At 39.1% G+C, this 26191-nt stretch overlaps 2 protein-coding genes across 8 annotated transcripts in view; one reads left to right on the top strand and one right to left on the bottom strand.

Annotated features, from left to right (window-relative positions):
• Window positions 1-12327, top strand: part of DNM1L (dynamin 1 like) — a 62428-nt gene extending 50101 nt beyond the window's left edge. For 2 of the 7 annotated variants that reach the window (XM_018048319.1, XM_018048316.1), the window contains 11 exons: window positions 1113-1233; window positions 1456-1611; window positions 1842-1931; window positions 5064-5156; window positions 7521-7577; window positions 8225-8302; window positions 8612-8644; window positions 10635-10811; window positions 10966-11075; window positions 11205-11364; window positions 11612-12327. In XM_018048319.1, coding sequence (XP_017903808.1) covers window positions 1113-1233; window positions 1456-1611; window positions 1842-1931; window positions 5064-5156; window positions 7521-7577; window positions 8225-8302; window positions 8612-8644; window positions 10635-10811; window positions 10966-11075; window positions 11205-11364; window positions 11612-11668 — 1132 coding nt within the window. In that variant the 3' untranslated portion in view covers window positions 11669-12327. The remainder of the gene's footprint in view (window positions 1-1112; window positions 1234-1455; window positions 1612-1841; window positions 1932-5063; window positions 5157-7520; window positions 7578-8224; window positions 8303-8611; window positions 8645-10634; window positions 10812-10965; window positions 11076-11204; window positions 11365-11611) is intronic. The other 5 variants (XM_018048320.1, XM_018048317.1, XM_018048322.1 and 2 more) reach the window with 3 other exon arrangements.
• Window positions 12653-25051, bottom strand: YARS2 (tyrosyl-tRNA synthetase 2). Its single transcript, XM_005680682.3, has 5 exons — window positions 24187-25051; window positions 23024-23191; window positions 15867-16022; window positions 15383-15553; window positions 12653-14782 (listed from the first exon to the last, which is right to left on the bottom strand). Exons 1-5 carry the CDS (start codon window positions 24966-24968, stop codon window positions 14623-14625), a joined length of 1437 nt encoding a protein of 478 aa, XP_005680739.1. The 5' UTR covers window positions 24969-25051; the 3' UTR covers window positions 12653-14622.

Below are 26191 nucleotides of genomic sequence, written 5' to 3'. Positions count from 1 at the left end.
TTCTAATCATTAAGACAGGAAACGCAAGGTATCCAGTATGTAGGCCTAGAGATTTAATTTGTTTAAAGCAAGGATAAGCCCATTGACTAAGAATCATTTTTACATTTTTTAAATGGTTGAAAAAAAATTCAAAGAATTTTTTATGTAGTGTATATGTAAAATTCAAATTTTAGTGTGTGTAAGTTTACAGGAACATAGCTATGCTTATTTGTTTACATACAGTCTGTGGTTGCTTTTGTGCTCAATGGCAGAATTGGCAAGTTGTGACAAAGGCCTGAAAAGTCTAAAAGTATTTAACTGGCCTTTCATAGAAAAAGATCGCTGATCTCTACTCTAGATTGTGAATAAATAGAAATTAGTTAGTTAGTTCAGTTGCTCAGTCGTGTCCAACTCTTTGCGACCCCATGAACCGCAGCATGCCAGGCATCCCTGTCCATCACCAGCTCCCAAAGTTCACCCAAACCCATGTCCATTGTGTTGGTGATGCCATCCAACCATCTCTTCCTCGGTTGTCCCCTTCTCCTTCTGCCCTCAATCTTTTTCAGCATCAGGGTCTTTTCAAATGAGTCAGCTCTTCGCATGAGGTAGCCAAAGTATTGGAGTTTCAGCTTCAACATCAGTCCTTCCAATGAACACCCAGGACTGATCTTCTTTAGGATGGAGTGGTTGGATCTCCTTGCAGTCCAAGGGACTCTCAAGAGTCTTCTGCAGCACCACAGTTCAAAAGCATCAATTCTTCTGTGCTCAGCTTTCCTTATAGTCCAACTCTCACATCCATACATGACCACTGGAAAATATCCTTAAGGAGTGCGTGGTTTAGTTGAAAACTAGAGCAGAGAAAAACGTTTAGTCGTTCTTAGTTAACTGATGTTTTCTGACAGTACAGTTTACTCTGTGTGTGCACGTGCACATGCATATATGAATGCCGTTTGTGAAATGACTCCTTTCCCCATTAAAAAGATTAGAGTAATTGGTTCATAATACAGTTGAGAATACATGGAAATGGTCTAAATGTAATTTTCCATAATCTTACTGCTTACAGAAAGACTTCTAGTTTGTAGTGTCTTTCCCTTTTAGTAATACTAGAAATCATATGTTTCATTGCCTTTCAGATGTGGTGGTGCTCGAATATGTTATATTTTCCATGAGACTTTTGGGCGAACCTTAGAATCTGTTGACCCTCTCGGTGGCCTTAACACTATTGACATTTTGACTGCCATTAGAAATGCAACTGTGAGTATGCTGAACTTTAAGAATTTTTTGAAATAAGGTTAAAGATTATTTTTTAATCCATATATATTTTTTAATGAATGGTACAGTTTGTTATTTTGCTCTTATTCTTGAAATTAGGAAGTACTTTTCATGAAAAAATACCCAAAAATGTGATTTATTTTAACCTTAGGAAAGAACCAAAATTATATGTAGCTATAAGAGCTCATAATTTTCTCTTTTTAGGGTCCTCGTCCTGCTTTATTTGTGCCTGAAGTTTCATTTGAGTTACTGGTCAAACGGCAAATCAAACGTCTGGAAGAGCCCAGCCTCCGTTGTGTGGAACTGGTTCATGAAGAAATGCAAAGGATCATTCAGCACTGTAGCAATTACAGTACACAGGTATTGAGAAATGTAACAGGTTTCTGATTAGGTAGTAAAAGACATGAGGTGATGGTTTCAAGGGGCAGGAGGAAATATAGAAGATGGGCTAAAAGTTAAAATTTTAGTTCCTTATCTAAAAGTGATATTTGACATAGTATAGTTAAATATAGCTTCCAAGTCTGGTTTAGTATTTCAGTGATTAATTTTCCTTCAAACCAAACACTGTTTCTTACTTCCATCATATATAGGAGTTGTTGCGGTTCCCTAAACTTCATGATGCCATAGTTGAAGTAGTGACTTGTCTTCTTCGTAAACGGTTGCCTGTTACAAATGAAATGGTGAGCTATTATTTCATAAATCATTGTAGTCACTGTTAATAAATCATTTTGTATACTTCATGAATTTAGGCATAATGTTTCCCAGTGTATTTAAAAGAAAAAGGTGAATTTCAGTTTTATAAGGATACTTCAGTAGTTCTGGTATAAAAAGCATTTTTCCTCATATTTTAGTTATTGTTAGCCTGCAGCCACATTTTCCTAAAAACAGCCAGCAGAAGTTTATTGTTGAGGATTGTATTCAGGTTTGCTTTATTATATATATGGACTTCCCAGGTAGTGCAATGGTAAAAAATATGCCTGCCAATGTAGGTAGACCCAAGAGACACAGGTTTGATCCCTGGGTTGGGAAGATCCCCTGGAGTAGGAATAGCAACCCACTGCAATATTCTTGCCTGGAAATCCTATGGACAGAGAAGCCTGGCAGGCTACAGTCCATGGGGCTGCCATGAGTCAGACATGACTGGGCACAACTCAATAAAAATAAATATATTATAAGAACCTACTGTACAAGAAACAAAAAGTGAAATTTTATAGACAAGCACATTATAAAAATGTAAGCATTAAAAATGTAATCAAAGGTCTCAGATAGCTATTGGCAAACCAAAAACATCTCATTTTCCAAAAGGTAAAAAATGTTACCTGTTTAAAGTCTGGACAAGATATTTTGTTCCATTTCTATTAGCCAGAGAGGGGTGTTTCTTTTGAAGGAAAGCATATTCATCACTGAATGAATCAGATACATTCTTCTTATTGTTAATATCTAGCTGGCTCCTAAGGTTGAAAAAATTAACAAAACTGTTTCAACTAAAGTAATCTGTGGTACTAAGTACTTTGGATGGTGAGGAGGATGTCAATGATAGCCTAAAATTGATGATGATGGCACCAGGAACTGTCTGTAATGCTTGACGTGATTTGTTTTATTTAATTCTCAAAACAATTCCATGTAATAGGTATTGTCTCATTTTATAACACAGTAAGGAAGGCCCAGAGAGATTAATTTACCCAAGGTCACATATTAAGTAATTCAGCCAAGATTCAAACTGTGTGACTTTTAAGTAAGCAATGTTTGAATAACGTAGGCCACATTATTACCATTGACCACACTCAAAAGCAGTACTCTTAAGTAACAGGTCAAAATACATATGTCTTAATCAACTGTGTATTTTATCCATGGACAAGAAACTAAATTGGAGAGTAGCCATCTACAAATACAACACTTTTATAACACTTGCTTGCCTTGAAAAGAGATAATGGGAATTAAAAAAAAAAACACAACAGTAGGGGTGAGGGAGAAAGACGTGTGATTAGAAGCAGACAAGTATAAAGACATCAATTAGTAACATTTTCATTTTAAAAGGTTTGAGACCAAAGATGTTAGGAATCATTTAAACCCACATTACACCTAGTTTGTGGATGAACTGGGAGTAGAACCCAGACCTCATGGCAGTTTCAGTGCTTCCTATTTTATAAAGGTTTTGGACTAAGATCTTCATTTGAATCTGGCTCTGCTTTCACCAGCCATGTGACTTTGGTAAATGTATCACTTAGTAAGTTTCCTGATTGTAAAACAGACTAATATAATAGCTCTCAGGTATGTTGGGAAGGTTCAAAGAGATACCGTTTGCAAATTTCTCACAGGAGAGTGTCCAAAACGTAAGTAGACACTCAATAGTAATTAGTTTCCTGTCCATAATTTTTAATTTCAGCTACCTTTAGGTATTATTAGGATACTTTTGATAAAATGTCTCCCAAGTCACATCCCAGCAATTGCATAGAATCACTAATGCTAGGGGTTCCATCGATCTAGTAAAATACTACCTCCTTAAAAAACTCTTTCTTGACTGGATGTAAACTAAATAATACTTTCTTTCTAATACAGTGCCCTCATCATACGTAACATAATAGACAAGGATTTTTTTTAAGCCTAGCCATTTAATTTTTTCCATTTTGTAGCTCGACTTACTTCACATTCGCAGAGTCAGACACGACTGAGCACAGATACATATAGCAGCACTGGTCTAATGGAAAGTTGGTTTTATCTTCAGCCCCGGTAAACTGAGCCTTGTTATAGCAAGTTATTTTTTCACTTTATTATATGTCAGGATAATGTGGCTGTTTGTACAGCTTGCTTGTTTGATGACCTAATGTCATAATATCATGGCTGCTATCCTTAAAATCCTGAAATTGGCGTAAATATGAGATAAGCATTTGAAATTGTCCATATTGCCTCAAATTGTTGACTGTTCCTTTTTTTCCTTTCTGGTCTCTAAAAGTGCATTTGGGTCCTTGGCTCAGGGTGGTGAGCCCCAATGGATATTTACTTACATTTACGTTACAAGTACAAAACCGCCCTTGGAGCATAGGATGTAAGTGCCGCTGCTTAGTTGTTTCCCTGGCAAGCATAAGCACGAACTGAGATGAGTGAGAACACGATTAGCCTGATCTTGGACTCTACCCACTGACACCAGAGTCATCAGAATTTCAGTGAAATAAATCATTTTCACTGGTTTTGATCTTTTAGTGCTGTTCTGATACCTGAGATTTGTCAGGACAGTGAAATGAAGGACTTAGTTTAATCTCTCTATAATGCTAGAGTAATTAATTTCAACTTTCCTTTTTGATTATTGTCCCAATTAGGATTTTGAACTACATATATTTAAACTAGGTGCTTCATAATTAGGGCTAATCAATTAGGTTAGCTCAGGCCTTTAAATGTATCCTTTACCCAAGTAAAGTTAACATCTTTACCTTATATCTGATTCTGTAATGTTTTATTATTGAACCTGAACTTTTGACATGGAATAGTGGATGTCTAAGGTTTTTATATAGGAGAGTTGCTTGGAAGTTACACATGCATCAAGTAGATAACTTTTTTCCCCCTAACAGTATAATTCCATCTACTTCAATGTCAGAAATGCAGTCTTAGATGCTGAAATATAAATAATTTAAAAGAGAGAGCAAATTATTATTTGGTGTAAGATTTATCAGTTGGAGTATAATTATCAAATATTTATTCAGGCATGTTTCCTGTACGGTCTTTCAGAATTTATCTGTTAAATAAGTTTTTATGCTTCCTAAATTAAAATTAGGTTGGCATAATATTGTATATAACCTAATTTTATTTTTTTCTAGGTCCATAACTTAGTGGCAATTGAATTGGCTTATATCAACACAAAACATCCAGACTTTGCTGATGCTTGTGGGTTAATGAACAACAATATAGAGGTAAATACAATTTCAGTTTGTTTTTTGAGAGAGAAAATCTGCTTTAGATCAATTATATCAAATTTACTGAGCAAGGAATAACTATAAGACATTTATGTAATTTATTATTGTCACATTCCAAGAATTATGCTGAGGGCATTACGTTGTTTTCTTAAATTTAATCCTCAGAACCACCTGGAGGCATCGTTCTTATTTTCTGCCTATGAAACTAACTCAGAGAGGATCTGGGGCTCATTGATCTGGTATTTGTATTTGAAGGACTGCCTGGTTCCATTTCAGTTAACTGTTGTTGCAGTTTATTAGACTGAAGTATGTAAACAGTGGATGTTTAAACTTGTTTTTACTTGATTCTGAAAGCTTTGAAGGAAGCAATCCAAGAATTACCTAAATTATAGTGTATTTGGAAAAACAGTACTGTTTCGCCACTACTGTGGTTGCTGCATTTCATGGATCCTTTCTTTTTTCCGTTTGAGGTTAATGTTGTAGGTTGCATAAGAACTCAGAAGGAGCCAAGGCTGATGGATAGGATGATTTATCTGGATGCATTTTTTTCTCTGCCATTTTTATACAAAACAGTAAAATTTTCTGTTGTTTCGTAGTCCAGGAAGACCTGTCTCTCTTCTGTATCAAATTTTCTCTTATGCACATGGGTGGAGAGAAAATCGTAAACATGGAATTTGGGAACTGCAAGGGATCTTTTAGTTAAAAAGATGAAGAACCCAAGACCCACAGCTGATAACAGCTATTACTTTACTGCTTATTTTGCTGGACACTGTTAGAGGGGAAAAGCACCTTCTCTTTAACAGGTACAGGGAACTGTTTTTTAGCTGCATAGTTGAGGTAACTTCTGTTGTCAGAAAAAATTCCAGAGAATTGCTGTGGCCCAGCTTCAATCTCTGATTGAAGAACTAAGGTCTTGCAAGCTGGGTAGCATGGCCAGAAAAAATTCCAAAACATATATAAGTAAGGCACTTTAAAACACTTGAGTGGATTATATAACAGTTATCATGTTAAAAATTGGCATGTAGACACTCTTTTTAAGATAGGAGTTAAGATAGTTAAGTTCTTGTAACATGGAAACCTTCAAGGAAAATTTGTGTCTGAAACAGTTTTTCTAATACTGACAAGGTAGGTCATTTATGATATGATTTCAGATCAGTATTTTTCTTACAAGTGAATGTCTCTGATTTTAATGACTATGTGTCAGAATGAACACATAGATACTCTCATTTAATCTTTAGAGCAACCTTATAAAGGTAATGTTAATAGACTAGAAAACCGGGGCTGAGGGGCTGGCTAAGGTCATAATTGGTTGGTAATGGTTGGTAATAGACTAGCATGAAAATTTCTGGTCTCTTGATTCCTCTGCCTTTTGCTTTGTGTCCTTCTTCAAAATGTACATTTAAAGCTAACTTGTAATTCTGAAAATTGCTAAAAATCCATGTATTTTTATCGTTTGCTATGTTTTTTATAGTGAACAGTTAGTATAATTTGTTACAAAATTTTCTTACCCAAAAACATCATTGTGAAACTGTTAACTTACACCTTTTTTGCAAGTCTGAGTGTTCACGAAATGCTTTCTACTCGGGAGCGTTTTGACCGCATTTAACTTAAATGTTTTTCTGCTATATTTGATGCTGCTTGTGAGCCAGTATTAACACCTTCGTCCTTTTATATTTTCATAGTCTTGCACCTATTATGGTGCTTGACATACAGCAGGTACTATTGGTTTGAATTTAGAGTTTCTTTAGTTTGGTACCAGAATTACATTGATGATGTCAACAAATTAGAAGAGTGGCAGGTGATCAGTCTGTTTAATTACCCAGGTTGTAGAACAGACTGTCAGTTTGTAACACTAAGAAAGCAGAACATTCTTATAGATATTTCTTATTGTTTTGTGAGAATTGTGTGAAAGTAACAGAAATGTCAGCAGGTTAGAGAGATTTTTAAAGGCTTTGCTTAAGTTTTCTGTGATCTGTGTACTTCAGATTCTATATGGTATGTTGAAGGCTTATGTACACTTTTATGTGGAAATAGTTTAAATCAGTGATTCTTAACTTAGTGGGAAAGGCAGAGATGATGCTGGTCCACTGCCCCTCCCTTGAGAATTCTTGGTACAGGAAGCCACTATTACTGATGTTGTATTTATCCTTCAGGTATGTTGGGGCAGAAAAAAAATTGAGACGCATTGGGTTAAATGATTTCTTGTTTGTTTTAAAATATAATTATGGCATGAGTCTCAACAGTGGGAGGATATACTGTTCGTTATTCTATACTTTTCAACTAAGCTGAACATTTTTTTTAGTAGCTTACATATCTTATGTTCTGATAATCATGAATCTTATGCTTGCTTCTGTTTCATAGGAACAAAGGAGAAACAGGCTAGCAAGAGAATTGCCTTCAGCTGTATCACGAGACAAGGTAAAAAACGTTTTTAAAGCATATTCCCAACCAATATGCAGAGATGGACTGGTGAGCCTCAGTTCTAAGAGTAATTTTTTCTTCTCACTTTAATATTCCATTGGCATTTTTGAGTAAAGGTATGCAAGTTTCAGAACAGGCTTTGAGTAATTTAAAGATAAAATATTTTTAATACATTGGAATAAATGCTTAAAGGTGGATTTTAAGTATCAAGACTTTTTGAAGAATTCAGTGACTGTCAACTTTGTAAAATTAGTTGTAATGACTAATGACTTTATTATAACAAAGAGGTTTTTTTGGAGAGGGAAGATGACAATATGTGCATACCAGGTTTTAGCTGCCTGTAATAGTTGCATATATTACAGTTTTTGTGTAAAAATCTGTTACCTTGAATTCTTTACCAGAAAAGATCTCATCAGCTTGTAAAAATCAAAATGAAGCTTTTGGATTTGAACTTTTCTTAGGAATTCATCTGAAGAAAGCCTTAAACAAAGGTGACAACAGTGACAATAGTACAGGAAAGAAGGCAAAATAAACAATATGTCCCATTTTTGTTTTTCATGGGGAAAATTCGTATTTATAGAATGTTTCTAAATGCATTTTTGGCATCCTTGATTTTTTTTTTTCCCTGAATTTTTTGCCTTTAGTCTTCTAAAGTTCCAAGTGCTTTGGCACCTGCCTCCCAGGAGCCCTCCCCTGCTGCTTCTGCTGAGGCTGATGGCAAGGTCTGTTCTGATTCTTAATCTAAGCCTGCATGCCTAATTTGGTGCAACATAATCATCTGGAAACAATACACTGACTAGCAGAATATTAATATGGGATATTATGCTAAGATCAAATTTTAGTCTGATTTTAAGTCGTTTAACAGTGTACACTTCGCAACATAAATTTGTTACCATGCTTTTGCTTGCAATACAGAAGATGCACACAGAAAAGAATTTAAAGAGGAAATTATCCTGCACTTTTTGAATTTCAAGCCATTGGTATTTAAATTTTGGTTGTTAAACTGCATGTTTTAACATATCTTTTAACAGTTAATTCAGGACAGCAGAAGAGAAACTAAAAATGTGAGTCTTGCTTCACAATGAAAATGTTGGTACCCCTGGTTTTCAGAAACACTTGTCTTCAAAACCATTGAAGAACTTGTTTGTAACAGTGGCATCTATCTCTCATTGTCTTTGTTATGTTTATTGTTTCTCTTATTCAACTAACTTCTAAGATGGTATTAATTCTAGTTTTAACATTGTTTTAAATAACAGCCTTCCCCACCATTTTCTGTTATCTTCAAGAATAGTGTTGAATTTAATATTTTGGTAGGAAATTAAAATTCTGGAGATGAAAATTGTACTTTTGGACTTTTCCTCTTTAAAGGTTCTGAGATCTGTCCAGTGCTGATAGTCCTCTTAGGCTTCTTTCCTATGCTTTCTTATGCACTTGTCACCCTAAATATGTAGCTTAACATGTGCCTCAACAGCTTAAGCAAATTCAGAGCATACAGGGGGACTGTGAGAGTTTGAGACTGTTGCCAGTTCTTGATAAAATAATCTTTAAGTTATTCAGACCCATTCTTATTTTTATTTTTGCCATTCAGCTCCTTTCCTTATTTATTGTCCAAGTTTAAGATTCTGAACCTCAGATAAAACCTTATAATTAAATGTCTTATCTTCTCTCAGCCCACTATACTAAGATTTTAAGAGAACCATTTAAATCACTGCTTTTTATTTTACTCATGGCTTCACCTTGAATTTGCTCACTCTCTCCTTAAGATTTCATATGTAGATCTATCACTAATGTGTAGTTAACGGGCATTTAGAAATACAATTACTCATTTAAAAAGTAGTATATAAATATTCCACCTATATATTGATAAACATCATCTTTAATACATATTTTAGAGACAAATTTTGGGTAGTGTTTTGAATCAGTATGATACAAAAAATATTTAACAATTGCTATAACATTGTTAAATTTATATAAAGTCATTTTTATTTCTATAATTCTGAATGCCATTTTATCTTCATTTTAGATTATAAAATCTTAAAGAATATCTAAAAACATGTCTTAAATATTGGTAAATTAGTGCTCCCTGTTACCTTAAACAGTCATTTTTCTTTTATAAATCAAGACTAACAGATATCCTAAAAAAGAAGGTGCGAAAGCACTTGTGATTAATGACAACACTAGATTTCTTTTAGCAGATCCTTTCTCATGGGTTTGTCATATTCCACATTTTAGGCAGCTTAATGTCATTATTGGGCCTTCCAGGTGGCTCAGTGGTAAAGAATCCACCTGCCAATGTAGGAGACGTGGGTTTGATCCCTGGGTCAGGAAGATCCCCTGGCGGAGGAAATGGCAACCCACTCCAGTATTCTTGCCTAGAGAATCCCATGGACAGAGGAGCCTGGTGGGCAATCGTCCATGGCGTCACAAGGAGCTGGACACAACTTAACACACACACACACGTACACACAAGCATGCATGCAAGCTCATAAAATCATGAGTGTGTTCTTGTTTCTGTTAATTAAAGGATTCCTACTTTTATCCTGTGACCATAAGGAACATAAACTGACTTGAGAAATATATAAAGTCTTAACTTTTGGAGACATGAGTTCATTGAACTTTCAGACAGATCACAGTTCAACAGTGTTTAAAGTTACTTTGAAGAAATAATGTGAATAGCAGTTTTGGCTTTCCTTGTGCTTTTAATGGCAGTCTTGTTTTAGAAGGCTAGCTCATATTTTCTCCACAATCTCTAGTGTTAGAGGTTGGAGAGGAGGAAAAACTTCGAAAAGTTAACAAGTAATAAAAAAGGAATTTAAGATATCCTGGCTGAGGCCTTGCCAGCAGTTTAGAACAGAACCTGTTACTTAGACAGCTCAGGGTTCCAGTCGCACATGCCAGTCACCATCTCTTTCAGACCCTGCTATCTCTGAATAGATTAAACTCCAGATGGGTACTAGATGGGTATTCTCCTTGACTCTTATAAAAAAAAATTAACTTTGTTTAGATAATGCCAGTTTGATATGGTTGGTACAGGTCTTGGAACGTTTTTTTCAGGTTGCATCTGGAGGTGGTGGGGTTGGAGATGCTGTTCAAGAACCGACAACAGGCAACTGGAGAGGGATGCTGAAAACTTCAAAAGCTGAGGAGTTACTAGCTGAGGAAAAATCAAAACCAATTCCAATTATGCCAGCCAGTCCACAAAAAGGTCACGCTGTGAATTTGCTGGATGTGGTAAGCTGTAGAATTTGGTTGAGGACAAAGAACCAAATTACCAAGGAAGTATTTTAAAAGACAGAAGGAACTGGTATCTCAGAAACGTACTGTTACGTGTTGTCATTTCAAAATGGCACAACACTAAATTTGTTCTCCCCCTCACCCAATTTAGCCAGTTCCTGTTGCTCGAAAGCTATCTGCCCGTGAACAGCGAGATTGTGAAGTTATTGAACGACTCATCAAATCATATTTTCTTATTGTCAGAAAGAATATTCAAGACAGGTTAGTATTATGTATATAAATCAGACTAGAATACTGCTGGATAATTTCTTAATCATTTTGAAAATATATGTATTTTTAAAAGTTTAGGTTTTTATTCTCAAAGAAATGGATTATTTGATTGTTTTGCAGTGTGCCAAAGGCAGTAATGCATTTTTTGGTTAATCATGTGAAAGATACTCTTCAGAGTGAGTTAGTAGGACAGCTGTATAAATCATCCTTACTGGATGATCTTCTGACTGAATCTGAGGACATGGCACAGCGTAGGAAAGAAGCAGCTGATATGCTAAAGGTAAACTGGGAATTTAAAAAAAATCTTCTTATTTGGGTTGTAGGTATAAACATTTATTATTTAAAATGCTTGGAGTTAGTCTTTGTATGATGGCTAAATATTACTCTGTTGGCACTTTATTCGATTCAAATTTCAGAGAAGATATGAATCAACCACATATAAGGTAGAGAGATTATCCTATATTAATTCAGATTCTTTGGTATTATAATTTAAACATTTACAATTTTTATCATCTTCTTTAATGCAGGCATTACAAGGAGCCAGTCAAATTATTGCTGAAATCCGAGAGACTCATCTTTGGTGAAGAGAACTATGTAATCCTGAAATTTTGTTGACTTGTTAGTCCTGCCTACTTGAGTAGAATTTTATTTATGAACTCCTGTGTCTTGCAGTGATAGGAATCTGCTGATGTGAAGACTGGCTATAAACTGAAAATTGTACTCTGTATTCCAGAACAAATCACACATTTAATCCAAATAATAAATGGCTATTTCTAAAATTTCCTAGTATATATAAAATACATCAAGTCTGTCTTGTGACAGTTTCATTTGAACTTAAAAGGAACCATTAATAGTTCTAGTTGTATAAGCAGTTTGTCTGTGAATAAGATGACCTGTGTGATCTGCTAGTAGTCCTAAAGCTGCTGCCACAGCCCTTCGAGAAGAATGCACCAAGACACCATTTCATACGACTATGATGCATGCTCTATATAAACCGACCTGGCTTTGGAAAGAGATGAGTTGACAAGTTACTCACGTAGTCACTGTTCCAATTATCTTTTGATTTAGTTTTATTGAGCTTCTCTGCAACCTTTGATGTGTCTGTAAGAAAGCTGAACACATGAGAGGATCTGTAACACTGACAGTGATGTGATGTGCATAATGTGTAGCTACTGTCCTTCCACTTCTGGGTCCACTTTCCCCTGGTGCATTAAAAATTAAAATTCCTTTGATCTTACTTAAACTTGGAAGCATGAATTATGTTTTACTGCATTAAGAACAGCCATCTAGCCTTGATTATCTAGTAAGACTTGGTCATGACCATTTCCTTTTAGTTTTTAGGAGAACTAGTAAATTCTCCTTGGCTTTCAAATATAGTAGTAGTAATCCAGTAATCCATCTATAAATTGGATCCCACAGACCACACTTCAAGATTCACCTGGAGGAGGGTCTTAGAACCAATACTGTACTGATTTTAAGTGTATCTTCTTTCTCTAAGTATCTCTAAGGATTAGTTGGTAATAGTTATTACTTTTGCTTCACACCAACAAAGTAGATTAGAATAAAGGTACGAAAATAATGATGGGGCTTTATTATTCACAGAAAAACATCCTGACACACACATACTCCTAAATGCTCTCAGAGGGTTGGGAGTGAGGTTTAGAACACATTTTACCAAAATTCCCCAGATTATTCTTGATATGAATTACATAATAAATTTTAAGATGAATTATATATTGCAGATATTAAATTTATTTTTATGTTATAACATTTATGAAGAAATACTGGCAGGAACATATGAATGATACTCACTGTACTGAGAAACAAGATCAGCAACTGATCTCAAACATAACAGATTCAGTCTGATGATACAGGACTATGAATCTGTTCGCAGTACCATCTTCATAGAATACATGCTTCCAAAATGTTTATTAGCATACTTTAAAATCACTCTGCCATTATTAAATATTAGTTTGAAATTATAGCCATCCACGATTCATGTATTTGAGATAGATCAGATGATTACCATTCTAGTCTAACTTTTAATTTGTAAAGGGGGACTGAACCTTATAATGCACCTTTTTCCAGCAAACTTCAAATTGAAAACATTACCTGCTATGGTAATACACTTGTTAGTACTACACACCAGGTACAAAGAAAAACAGGCAAGATAGGTACAGAAAGAGGAAACCTCCTTTTGTTGGCCCTTAAACCGAGTGAAGTTCTGAAATGTAGAGATGATATCACTCTGACTTACAATGGATACCTGTATGTTCTTACTTTGTAAATAAAGTTGCTAGTCTGAAGTGACATTAAAAAGCTTGTCAATAAGTGAATTCTTCCTAACTACTCCCAGAAGAGTACATGCAAATCTACTTTGGAACATAGCAATATAGCTTATGCTATATAAAAGTTTAATGACTTTTTTCTTTTTATTATTGAGGTTTAATTATAATACATCTCCATTTTTTTGCATATGAAGATGACTTGCTCCAAATAATCCAGGTAGTAAATAGCTAGAATTTGAATTCTAAAGCCATGCTTTGCTGCTTGTAAGATTTTCTAGAACAAACCTGATTGTTAACCATTTTGTGTGTATGTGTGTTTTACTTGATCCTCAAGTGATCAAGTGAAATTAAGGAAATCAAGAAAAATCAATGATCTGATTTTTTTAGATGTTGCGAACAGTTCTGGAGAATCAACTTGCCTAAAGAATGTAGAGCTTAATTTGACTAAATCTTGATTCCAGATCCTTTAAATTTGGCCTGAAAACTTCCCTTCCTGGAATATCTTGATATTCTCATATGTTTGGATATGAGTGTATCCACTCATATAATAGTGTATGATAATAGTGTATCTACTGTTTTATCTTGTTGCCTCTATTTTATCATGTTGTTTACTTAACTTTTTGGTTCATCTCAAGCTGCAATCTGCATGGGGACAGAAGTTGAAACTTAAAGACTAATTTATAAGTTGACAAATTCATAAGTTGACAAATTTATAAGACATTCCCACCTTTTTTACTGAGTTAAAACAAGGCTAATGAGTAAATTTAATTTCATGGAAACACAGGCGACTGGAACACTGAATTATAAACTTTCTGAAAAGTCATGTACTGATTTTTCTTCAAAAAGAAACGATTTCTACTGTAATTTCTAATGCTGTTTATGGCTTCCTCTAACATTTCTCTTTTTTATAGAATTTGCTTCCTGAACAACAACCAGAAAAATCCAATGATATATTTACCTGATACAAGAGCAAGGACAGGATAGGAAACTTAGCATTTAGTTTTTCATGAAGCATAATTATTAAAAGAGATTAAACCTAGAAATCATGCTTTTCTGTGTTAGTCTTTAATATTTAAGGATCAGGAAGTAAAATATTCCACAAACTTAACCAACCTGTATGAACAATGAAATTACTCACACTGAGGCCTAGAATATACTCCAGTCTTTGTTTTGAGTTGCGTAAGTGAAGATATAAATTTGTATATCTTGATAATGAATGATGGATGTTTCAACACCAGAAGGAGTTTTCATCATAGCCGAAGCCATTTTATAATGTAGAAGTTCCTTTTTCCTATTTTAAGTAATGAAAGTCCATTCTTAAGAATATGTTGTCCAACAACTAAAACACTCTCAGGATTTGTTACTTGTCTGTGATTTATACTGACTCCACCTTCTGTAATCATCCGATACCTAAAAATAGAAATGTTTAGTAACTAGATAAATCTGATTATTGTTGACCACTCCCAACAATACACATATATCATTATTTCACCTAAATTTCAAAGGCTAATTGAAACCATTTAGCACTGAATTGTTATCTTCATATTTGCTAGATTAGATTCTGCCTCCCCTTTAGTTCTTCTAAAGGAATAGATGGAAGAAATTCAACTAAAATTTTACAACAAGCTGAGCAACCCCACTACGCCCCTCAAGTAAAGATGACACAGACTGAGTATGAGAGGGCCTGTGTGAATCTGTGTACTTAGGGCCTCTGATCGTGTGAGCTTCTCAAACTGACTATCCCTGAGCCAAGTGATCCCAGCAATTGTGGTTCCTTAAACCAGTTCTCTAATGCTGGAGAAAAAACTTACCAGGTTAGACTTAATAAGAGTACAGTAATACTGTACAGAAAATTTAAGTTATTTTCAGCAATAAGTACTCTCAGTTTTCACTTATTCTCAGACTAACCTAGCATCTATAAGGAATGAGATGCCATTATCAGGAAAACACCATCTCTGGAAATACATGCTATGAAATATAACCGGGAACCTAAAAGTTAAATAACCTTACCCTCGGGGACCATCTGGAATGGCATTTGCTTTGCGGCACGTATCTAGGACGCTTGTTCCAGGGTCAAGAACTAATTCAGAAAATGAAGCTTCTTTAAACAATTCTTTTAACTCTTGATCAGACATGACTTCCAGCGCATCTATGCTGCTGTGATAAAGGGCTTGTGTACACCTGGAAAACATGTTTTGAGAACCACATCACATTGACAGCTTATACAGATACGTGTTCTACTACCTGATAAACAGTTATGAAGTACCCATTATATTCCAGATGGGAAGTTTTTCAAATAGCAACATTTATCTTATATAATTTATAAGCTTAATTCAGGACAATCTTTTTTCCTAGTAAATGAAGGCTAGTATTTTAAACTGATTAACACTGACAGTCCTTGTTAGTGGTAAAAGGTAACTCTTAAAACAGTGGCTCCAAATGTTCTGCAGTCTCTTAACTAATTAATCAAGTGATCTTTATTCTACAAGGTCACCTTTTAGCAGAGGCCAGCCCTTCTTGTCCATGAACAAGCTTTGTTACTTCCGCAGCAAGTCGCTTCTGAGGACCCCGCTTTTCTGGCTCTGTGACATGCAGCTGCATGATGTGGTCAATCTCTGGAAGAGGCAGAAAAGTGAAGAGCTTCAGGTATCTTTGGGGTGAAAAAAAAAAAAGCCTGTTAGAGTTATATAACATACCTAGTTTTTGTCTCCCCCCTCTGTTTTAGATTATGGAATACAACATGCAGAAATGTACCAAAAATATGACAATAATACAGCATCACCCCAATCGAAGATTTAATTTTGCCATCTTTGTTTCCGATACTTTCTTTTTAAAAGTAACAGTCCAGATACAGATGACCCCATCCCCATCATATATATATTCTTCTTGCCTCAGACACATCATCAAAAATGCTCAGCTGGGTGGCTCACAAGCCGGAATCAAGATTGCTGGGAGAAATAACAACCTCAGATATGCAGATGATACCACCCTAATGGCAGAAAGTGAAGAGAAACTGAAGAGCTTCTTGACAAGGGTGAAAAAAGAGTGAAAAAGCTGGCTTAAAACTCAGCTTTCAAAAAATGAAGATCATGGCATCCGGTCCCATCTTCATGGCAGATAGATGCGGAAACAATGGAAACAGTGACAAACTATTTTCTTGGGCTCCAAAATCACTGCAGATGGTGACTGCAGCCATGAAATTTAAAAGACACTTGCTCCTTGGAAGAAAAGCTATCACAGTGTATTAAACCTAGATAGCATATTAAAAGCAAAGACATCACTTGCCTACAAAAATCTGTATAGTCAAAGCTGTGGTTTTTCCAGTAGTCATGTAGGCTGTTGAGAGTTGGACCATAAAGGCTAAGCACAGAAGAATTGATACTTTGAAATTGTGGTGCTGGAGAAGACTCTTGAGAGTCCCTTGGACAGAAAGGAGGTCAAACCAGTCAATCCTAAAGGAAAACACTGAATATTCATTGGAAGGACTGATGCTGAAGCTCCAATACCTGATGCAAAGAGCAAACTCTTTGGAAAAGACCCTGATGTTGGGAAAGATTGGGGGAAGGAGGAGAAGGAGGCAACACAGGATGAGATGGTTAGATGGCATCACTGACTCAATGGACATAAGTCTGAGCAAACTCCAGGAGACAGTGAAGGGCAGGAAAGCCTGGCGTGCTACATTCACAGGGCTGCAAAGAGTCAGACACGACTTTGCAACTGAACAACAATAACAGATACACAACAGTGCTCCTACCCAAGGAAGCACAATTGCATCACATCCCCTCACACTTCAATGGTGACCACTCTCCCAACTTTGATGGTAGTCATGACCTTGTTTATATTTTTACCATCTCAGTATGCCTCCCTAAACAGCGTCACTTAGTTTTGCCTGTTTTTAGACTTTATATATATAAACAGAATCATACAGAACATATATTTTTTTGACTACTCTGGCACATCAGATTTCTTTGGTGGCTCAGATGGTAAAGTGTTTTCCTACAATGCGGGAGACCTGGGTTTGATCCCTGGGTCAGAAAGATCCTCTGGAGAAAGAAATGACAACTCACTCCAGTACTCTTGCCTGGAAAATCCTGTGGACGGAGAAGCCTGGTAGGCTATAATTCATGGGGTCGCAAAGAGTCAGACATGACTGAGTGACTTCACTCACTGGCACATCATGATGTTGGCAATGCACCCATGTTGCTGTGTGTGCAGCTGCTGAATACAGCATTCCACATTAAAAATAGTTCACAATATATTTATTTTGGTGCGGATATTTTGTGTTGTTCCTACTCCTGGACAGTAGTTAATGGTGCTGCTACGACTATTCCCATGTATTTCTCTTGGTGCACGAATCTGTCAGGGATGTGCCCAGGGGAGGGACTGCTGGTATTAACTCAAGTCATAAATATATTCTACTGAGTAGGTACAGCCACACATTTTCCCAGGTGGTTCTATATGTATAATGTAAGTGCTTGACATTAAGCTTCTGACTGCTTCATGCTAAAGGATCCATTTTAAAGACATTGATCTCGAATAAACAACTGCCAGTTGTATGTCATCAGTTCAGTTCAGTTGCTCAGTCGTGTCCGACTCTGACCCCATGAACCACAGCATGCCAGGCCTCCCTGTCCATCACCAACTCCCAGAGTTCACCCACCAACTAGGTAAGGAGCCAGGCTACCCCCACTGATGAAAATCCCCTTTTAGAAAACCCTGGGGAACTGAGATAACTGACTGCCTGAATGACCCCTCTCCAGCCTTCCCACTCCCTAGTTTTCCCTGTTTTAAATTAGCCAGTGAAGAGTGAACCTGCAGAATCCTGCTGCTGCTGCTGCTGCTAAGTCTCTTCAGTTGTGTCCGACTCTGTGAGACCCCACAGATGGCAGCCCACCAAGCTCTGCTGTCCCTGGGATTCTCTAGGCAAGAAGACTGGAGTGGGTTGCCATTTCCTTCTCCAGTGCATGAAAGTGAAAAGTGAAAGTGAAGTCGCTCAGTAAGTGTCCGACTCTTCGTGACCCCATGGACTACAGCCTACCAGGCTTCTCCGTCCATGGGATTTTCCAGGCAAGAGTACTGGAGTGGGTTGCCATTGCCTTCTCCTAGGCACCCCAATAAAGGCAGAGCCCTGGGTCGGTCCTCCCTCCCTTTCTATCGTTGACTCACTGTGTGCCTGTGCCCTTCAGAAACTAAGTAATACATTTTATTTTTTAAGGTTCCCTGATGATTGTTGCTGAGGCATTTCTTATAGTCATTTTAATAAGGACCACAAGTCCAGTCTAGTCACAAGTTTGGCTCTGGCCAAGGAAATGTCCCACAAGTAGTATGGGCCCAGGTGAGGGCCACCCCCTGCCCCAACCAGGCATTTCTAGCTGATGGTAACACTACCAACAGGTTGAGGCCCACATAACTGGCAAAAGCATAGTTGGCAGGACTGCATGACTGCCATTTAGCTTTGACTAGTTTACTAACTGGCTAACCCAGATGGATAAAACGTTTGCAAGGGTAGCAGTGTATGCTGGAGGTCCATAATGCTATGTCGTTTGCATATTGCCTCATGTTACCTCAGTATTCATCCCAAAATGTCACTGCTGCCACAGTTCAACAATATCTGCAGTATTGTGATCAACAGTCAAAGTCGTATCCTCTAATGAGATGATCAGATCACTAATTAGAAAAGCCTTGATTGACTACTAATGTACATGAAGATCCTTTACATCTCAGGGTAAGGAGAGCTGAGGAGGGTGGAAGGGATCCCAAGGCTATTTATTATCACTGCCCAACCTGAGGCTCTGAGTGCAAGGCAAAGGAAAGGATACTCATATATGTACGGAGGAAAGAGACCTGCCCTGTGAGTGAGTCATACTGGGACTATACTTCCTAACCTGGATGAATGGAACAACCTTGCAACAGGATAATAGCAGAGCAAAGAAAGAGAAATACAGCTGAGGTGTGCTGTTCCTCTGTCCCTGAAACCCAGTGGGATACCATGGGTTCAGTATCAGGTGTGATGTTGTTGAACAATGGATAAATACAAACGCTCAGAACATCTTGTGCCAATGCCTTGTAAGACCCCTGAGGAGGTACAGCAGCTCCTTGATAAATCAGAACCCCTCTGGAGGCTTCCTGGGTGTTGCTTACTGCTGCTGGGTACCAATATGCCAAGGCGCTAGTGTTATGCTCTAGAGGCCGAGGGCTTTCCCAAAGACCCTATGGTAACCTGCCATTGGAGTGAAAGCCCAGTACTGGGGAGGATGACTGCAACACCCTGAAAAGGGAGGCAGCCACCTATAAAGAAGGCTCATGGGGATGTCTTCCACAAACTTTCTGGTGACGACATGTAAGATTATGAGAAACAGGAAGTAAAAACAGATCAAACATTACACCTTAACTGAAATTCTGTGCATAAGGAAGAAAAGGAAGGAGTTGATTGGCAATTGCAGGTTTTTAGAACCTAAATTGTTACTCATGGCTGCCGAAATGCATCAGCTGGCTGGTATCTAAAGATCCTAGAATCTACAACCTTCTCAGAGGTCTATCTGTCCAGGATATATGTTTCCTTCCTCTAAGAAAACAAAGATCTTGAGTCCCCTCAGATTTCCCCTGAATGGGACAGAATAAAGCAACATGCCTCATAAGATACCCCTGCCACCACTGGAAAGGCTGACAGGGTTATAGGCCTCCAGTGAGGATGAAGAGGGAGAAGAAAGGAAGACAGATGATCCTAGACCCACCAGTATTCGTACCAGGGCCCTCCCTTGCCTCATCTGGACATTTACTGCCTGACTCTGGGCCCATCCTTCCACCACAGTGATTACTGCTAGAGGCCTGTCTCCTGCTGTGCAAAACTGGCATGGGCCAATTGGTTTATCATGTCTATGACCAGAGTGACTTAAATGACCCCCTCTTCATTCTAACCTTGAGTCTCTTTGACCCTAAGTCCAGAGAATTCTTCTTACAAGGTGTTCTGTCTAGTTATGGGGTAATGCTTGTGCATTTTACTGGGTCTGTCAAAACCATTCAAAGGGCACTGGAGAGCAATGACAGGGTTCCTAGACATGGAGGAAATCACTCATCATTAAACCACCAGTACACTCAGGTACAACGTGTACTAGGCCTTTTCATGTTCTGGAGGCAACACATCCCTCACCTCTTACCAATTCTTTGCCACAATCACATGCAATGTGCCGCCTTTCACTGGGGCGAGCCCAACAATACATTTGGGAAGCTGCCCAGCAGGCAGGCCAATGAGCCCTACCTTTAGTTCCATCTGGCTCCACATTCCAAGTCAGTACTTGACCATATCTGATTATGTCTCCTTGGAGTCTCTGGACCAAATATAAGTCTACTTGATTTCCTATGGATTTTGGATTAAATGGCTAACCCCAAAGGATTCTACCAGGATCTTTTAGAAACTGAGGCCCTAAACAGCCCCCAACCAACACAACCACCTAATGCCCTGGGTTAGAGATGCCTCCTTGGTAAAATCAAAATGGTACCTTCAGGAGAGGGCTAATCTGGATATCAAAGCCTTTAAAAATTACAGGAGAATGGAGCTTCCCTCATGATCAGCTCCTTACCTAAGAGCCTTCTGGAGTTGGTAGTGGTGCTCCTGCTGCTTGGAGAGCCCCCTGGGACCAACTGTCTGAGATGGACAGGGAGTCCATATTCTTAACCAATGGCAGCACCACCACTGTATGTATGCACTGCAGCTAGCTGGAGGACTGCAGCATTCCCCCTGGTCTCAGGGGCCTCTCTAGCTGAAGGCAGTCCTGACTCAGCCCAACTGGCAGAACTTGTAGCTGTTCACTTAGCCCTTGAAAGTGTAAGTCACTCAGTCATGTCCAGCTCTTTGCAAACCCCATGGACTATGCAGTCCATGGAATTCTCCAAGCCTGAAGACTGGAGCTGTTCCCTTCTCCAGGGGATCTTCCCAACCCAGTGATCGAACCCAGGTCTCCTGCACTGCAGGCGGATTCTTTACCAGCTGAGCCGCCAGGGAAGCCCTTAGTAAGCCAAAAAAAGAGAATGTTGGCAGATCTACATTTTCATAGACTCCTGGGCTACTGCTAATGACCTCGTGGTTTGGTCTGGCCAATGGCTAAGGGATAATTTTCTCATATAAGACAAGCCCATTTGGCCCAAACCTGGAAGGAGTCCCTAGTTCCTATCATTGCTACTCATGTTTCTGTTCAGAATACCTGCTCTGTGTGTGCGTGCTAAGTCGTTTCAGTCGTGTCTGACTCTTTGCGACGCTATGGACTGTAGCCCACCACTCCTCTGTCTGAGGGATTCTCTTGGCAAGAATACTAGCACCACCTGCGCTATGCTGGAAGCCATTTCAACAGTACTGCAGACTGTTGCAGTACTAAGCCCACCACACTCTACCCAGCACACACCCTACCAGCTCAAAAAAATGGGCTCACAATTCCTTGGGTCACTAAGGAATTCAGGCCTTGACAGCTTGGGCTTTAGTGAGCAGACTCACCATCATCTTAGCAACAGCCAAAGTTGTAACAGATGACTGTAGTCTCTGTTCCCAAACCAATGGAGGATATTCAGATGGGGACATATTCCTTGGGGAGACCAACCATGTTCCCATTGGCATTCAATTTCACTGGCCACTTCCCTTTTCTCCTGGGGCCTCCAGATACGCCTTCACAGTCACAGGACTTGTCTAGATGATGGAAATCTCTTGCCTCAGTAAATTTATTTTTGTGCCCTTTGGATTGCCAGGCATTACTGACTCTGACCCACTTTATCTTTCCAGAGACCAAACAATGGGCTTTCCAACATAGTATTTTTTGGAATTTCCATCTAGGTTATAGCCCCAGGCACCTGGCCTCACTGAGCATCATCAACTTCCTTAAAGAGACACTCCTGAAATTACTCTCAGGCAACTGGTCCCCAAAATGGACCGAACTCTTGCTCCAGACCCTCATCTTGCTTAATTCTCACCTCTTGGGCCTTCATATCCTATATACCAACTATTATACACTCACCCAAATCCCACTGTTGGTCCCCTCTGGCAATCCTTAAGAGATTGGAAAGGAAAGTGCTCTGAGAGAACTTTGTTTTCCTACTCAATAGTGGTTTTTCATGTTCTGTAGTAAAGTCTTAGATATTTAAAAACTTTAAGAATTATTCCTATTTTTGATGATCATTATGTCAGATGGCATTTTTTGGGAGAAATTCACTTTTTCTTTGTTGCAGGTGTATTTCTCATTAATTTATATTCTTCCAAGAGTTTGACATATTATGAAACAATAAGAAAAATCACTTAAAAAAAAAGGATCTTCTTTTATGTTGAAGAAAAGGAGCTTTAGAGACAATGGTATAATAAAAGTCAAGTTTATGATGAAAGGAGTGAAAAACTAGAATATGCAAGGAATAATGTCCTGAGTACCTGCTAGATGTAGATCACAAACTTGGCTCTAACTTTTTTAGCACCCACAGTAGTTTTCTGCTTTAACCAACAGTGTTTAACTACAATGTTATAGTGATGTACTGCCTTAAATAGAATCTATGTTAAAATAAACAAAACCCAAAAAAACTATGAAGGGATGAAGGGTGCAGAGAGTCAATGACTAAAATTGTATCATGAGCTTAATGAACTTAATTTTTCTCAGCACACATTTATTAAGAACTCACCTTTCTACCAAATCATCTGGTTGCCTGAGAAAAAACTGATACAATTCAAATGGAGATGTCTTATCTCTGTTTAGCCAAACAGCATTGCCAGCAGACTTGCCCAGTTTCGCTCCAGTTGTACTTGTAATTAGAGGAACAGAGATTCCAAACACATCTTCTCCAGTCAACCTATGCATAAAGAAGAACTTTATTATGTGCTTCAAGCTCAAGTGGTGGCAGGTTCTGCTAATCATTCTCAGATTTCAGTGTGGTTTTTTGCTCCAAGAAACCTTCCTTAACCTTCTAAACCAGGGTTCTTGTCCATCTTTCTGCTTTCACAGCACCCTATTTTGACATTTGTCATTCTGAACTGCAACTGAACCAGTGACTCTGGGCAAGCCAAAGGGAAATGCCACATAATTGGGGCCTAGAAATTTTTAAAGGTTGGGTGGGAAGAGGAGGGAAAACTAGGTAAAGGTGTGGTCAGGTAGAGACACTAAAAGAGGTATTTTAGAGGATTTTTAAAATGAGTAGCATATGAGCTAGCCCTGTATTTCATCTCCCTCTAGAAAATGCCATTAAAGATACATTATTCACAAATATTTGGAGTTGAAAAAATTTTTTTCGAAATGCCAACCAATGACTAACACTTAGCTTCAAGGAAGGTGCAGAGCAAAAGCAGAAACTACTCAAGGTGGCCCAGTCACGTTCAGGTTATAAACAGTCTTTCAAATTAGAAACACAGAAAAAGCTTCTTAGAAGTAGCAAACAGATACAATCTGAATCCCGGCTGCTGCTGCTGCTAAGTCGCTTCAGTCGTGTCCGACTCTGTGTGACCCCATAGATGGCAGCCCACCAGTCCCTGGGATTCTCCAGGCAAGAACACTGGAGTGGGTTGCCATTTGCTTCTCCAATGCATGAAAGTGAAAGTGAAGTTGCTCAGTCGTGTCTGACTAGTGGTGTCTATTTCCTTCAGAGCTCTAGAATATATCCCATACCTAATATCATTAACTCAGCACTTTAGTTCTCATTAGCCAGTGATATAAAATTAACCCCATTAGACTCTCCGGGGAAATAAAAGGGCTGAAACAAAGGGCGTCACTCCACAATATTAACAGTGCATTACAGGCTATTTGTGTGTAACTTATTTGACCTGAGATTTCTCCCGGCCTACAGGCGCTTACTTGTGGATGAACTCGTATCCAGACATGATATTGCCCAGCTGATCTGATCCACCCAGCTGGACCCGGCATCCATAATGCTGGAACAGGTAGTAGAAATCATAGGCCTGGAGCACCTGGTATAAAAACTCGGCCAAACTCATGCCTTCGGAGCTCTTGAGCCGAGCCTGCACACTCAGCCTGCTCAGCAGCGTTCCCATGCGGAAGTGGCCAGCCACTGCCGCTAGGAAGTCCACCAGGTCCTGCTTCTGGTACCACGCCGAATTGTCCAGCACGGTGAAACTGCCCCAGGTCCGCCCATTTGCAAAGAGCTGCTGGTGATTAGCCGCCAGGGCCTTTAGCCCTTGACTCAGGGCACGGGCGTTGCTTTGCACGCGCTCCGCATCCAGAGCCTCGCGCTCCTTGGTACGACCGCTTGGGTCTCCCAGGCGCGCCGTGGCGCCTCCCACCAGCGCGATCACGTTGTGGCCCGCTCGCTGGAAATGAAAAAGGCCCAAAAGCGCCAGCAGATGCCCGACATGAAGCGAGTCGGCCGTGGGGTCGAAGCCGCAGTAGATGGTCTGGGGAAATTTCCCTCCCGTGCCGCGGTCGAAGAGCTCTGGGAGCTCTGTCTTTGTACCCCTCTCGGGGAAGAATTCCTTGAACAGGCCCCGAGCCTTCTGCACCGCCAGCAACCCCTGAGCGGCCGAGTGGGCCTCACGCAGCCCCAAGGGCAAGACTCCTGACAGGCCTTGGGTACCAAGCCACGCATTCCGGGAAATGCACCGCAACATGGGCGCCGCCATCTTGGCGGCGGCACGAAGGGAATGCTGGGACCTTAGAGGCCCACCACACCCCTCAGTTCCCGCCTCTTGAAATTCCTACAGAATTGGTCGGTGTGTTTCTGCGCATGCCCAACTGAGGCGGCGCTGTTACTTAGTTACTGATGTCCTCAGCCTTGGAGTTCTGACTTCCTGGGTGGGGTTTCGGCTAAAAGTCCGGGAACCGTAAATTCCGTAGACCTTATTTTCCTCCTTGGTAACGTGGATGTGTTTATAATAGTTCCTACTTCAGAGAGCTGATGTGAGGATTAAGAATTAAGACCTGAGAGTTCTAAAATATTATTTTTTGTTTAAACTTAAATTACCGCTTTCTTGTCACCTAAGAAAAGTCGTGATGCACAAATTCTTTGAATTCTTGGTCCTATGGAAAAATTTTTTCACAGAGGTTGTGAGAAGTTAGGAATTGGTTTAACCTCATGGAGAAATACTGAGGTGGCTTGGAGATGCAATCAGTTTCCTAATGCTGATTCCCAAATAGATGGGAACGCCTCAGTCACCAGTATTTATTAGCTTCTCCAGGAGGTGGCAGTCTTGTCTAAACTATAACCAGATATAATCTAATTAATTAAATGCAAAAGGCTCTTGTTTAATTCATTTACTTCAATTACAGGTAAGCAAGTGGGGCACAGCTTTGGCATCTGAGTGCTCAGTCGTGTCAGACTCGTTACAACCCCCATGAACTGTAGCCCGCCAATGTCCTCTGTCCGTGGGATTGGAATGGGTTGCCATTTTATCCTCCAGGGGATCCTCCAGACCCAGGGATGGAACCCACTTTTGCTGCATTGCAGGCAGATTCTTTACCACTGAGCCATATGAAATTCAAATTAGTAATCACATTGCCACAGTAATAACCAGATGCTATCAGTCCTCTCTGGGCTAGGAATGGGCCTCTCACTGGCAGCTGGCTGGCAGGGATCCAAGTCCAAAACTGCCACTTATTTTTTTTAAATTTTTATTTATTCAATATTTTTGGCTGCATTGAGTCTTTGTTGCTGTGTATGGTGTTTCCCTGGGGGTTCCCAGGTGGCTTAGTGGTAAAGAGTCTGCCTGCCGATGCAGGAAATGCCAGTTCGACTCCTGGGTCAGGAAGATTCCCTGGAAGAAGAAATGGCATCCCACTCCAGCTTTCTTGCCTGGAAAATCCCACGGACAGAGGAGACTGATGGGCTGAAGTCCATGGGGTTGTA

Source organism: Capra hircus, chromosome 5 (assembly GCF_001704415.2).
Source record: "Capra hircus breed San Clemente chromosome 5, ASM170441v1, whole genome shotgun sequence".
Classification (NCBI taxonomy): Eukaryota; Metazoa; Chordata; class Mammalia; order Artiodactyla; family Bovidae; genus Capra; species Capra hircus.
Note: the sequence above shows the minus strand (reverse complement) of the source record. Positions and strands in the feature narration are given on the sequence as shown.

What these genes read in the sequence shown, in the direction of transcription:
- YARS2 (XM_005680682.3), bottom strand. Translation starts at nt 24,968, where the DNA reads ATGGCGGCGCCCATGTTGCGGTGCATTTCCCGGAATGCGTGGCTTGGT. An exon ending in GGATACGAGTTCATCCACAA is followed by an intron (nt 23,192 to 24,186) that starts GTAAGCGCCTGT and finishes CTTTATGCATAG; the next exon opens with GTTGACTGGAGAAGATGTGT. An exon ending in ATTCCAGATGGTCCCCGAGG is followed by an intron (nt 14,783 to 15,382) that starts GTAAGGTTATTT and finishes TTCTATTTTTAG; the next exon opens with GTATCGGATGATTACAGAAG.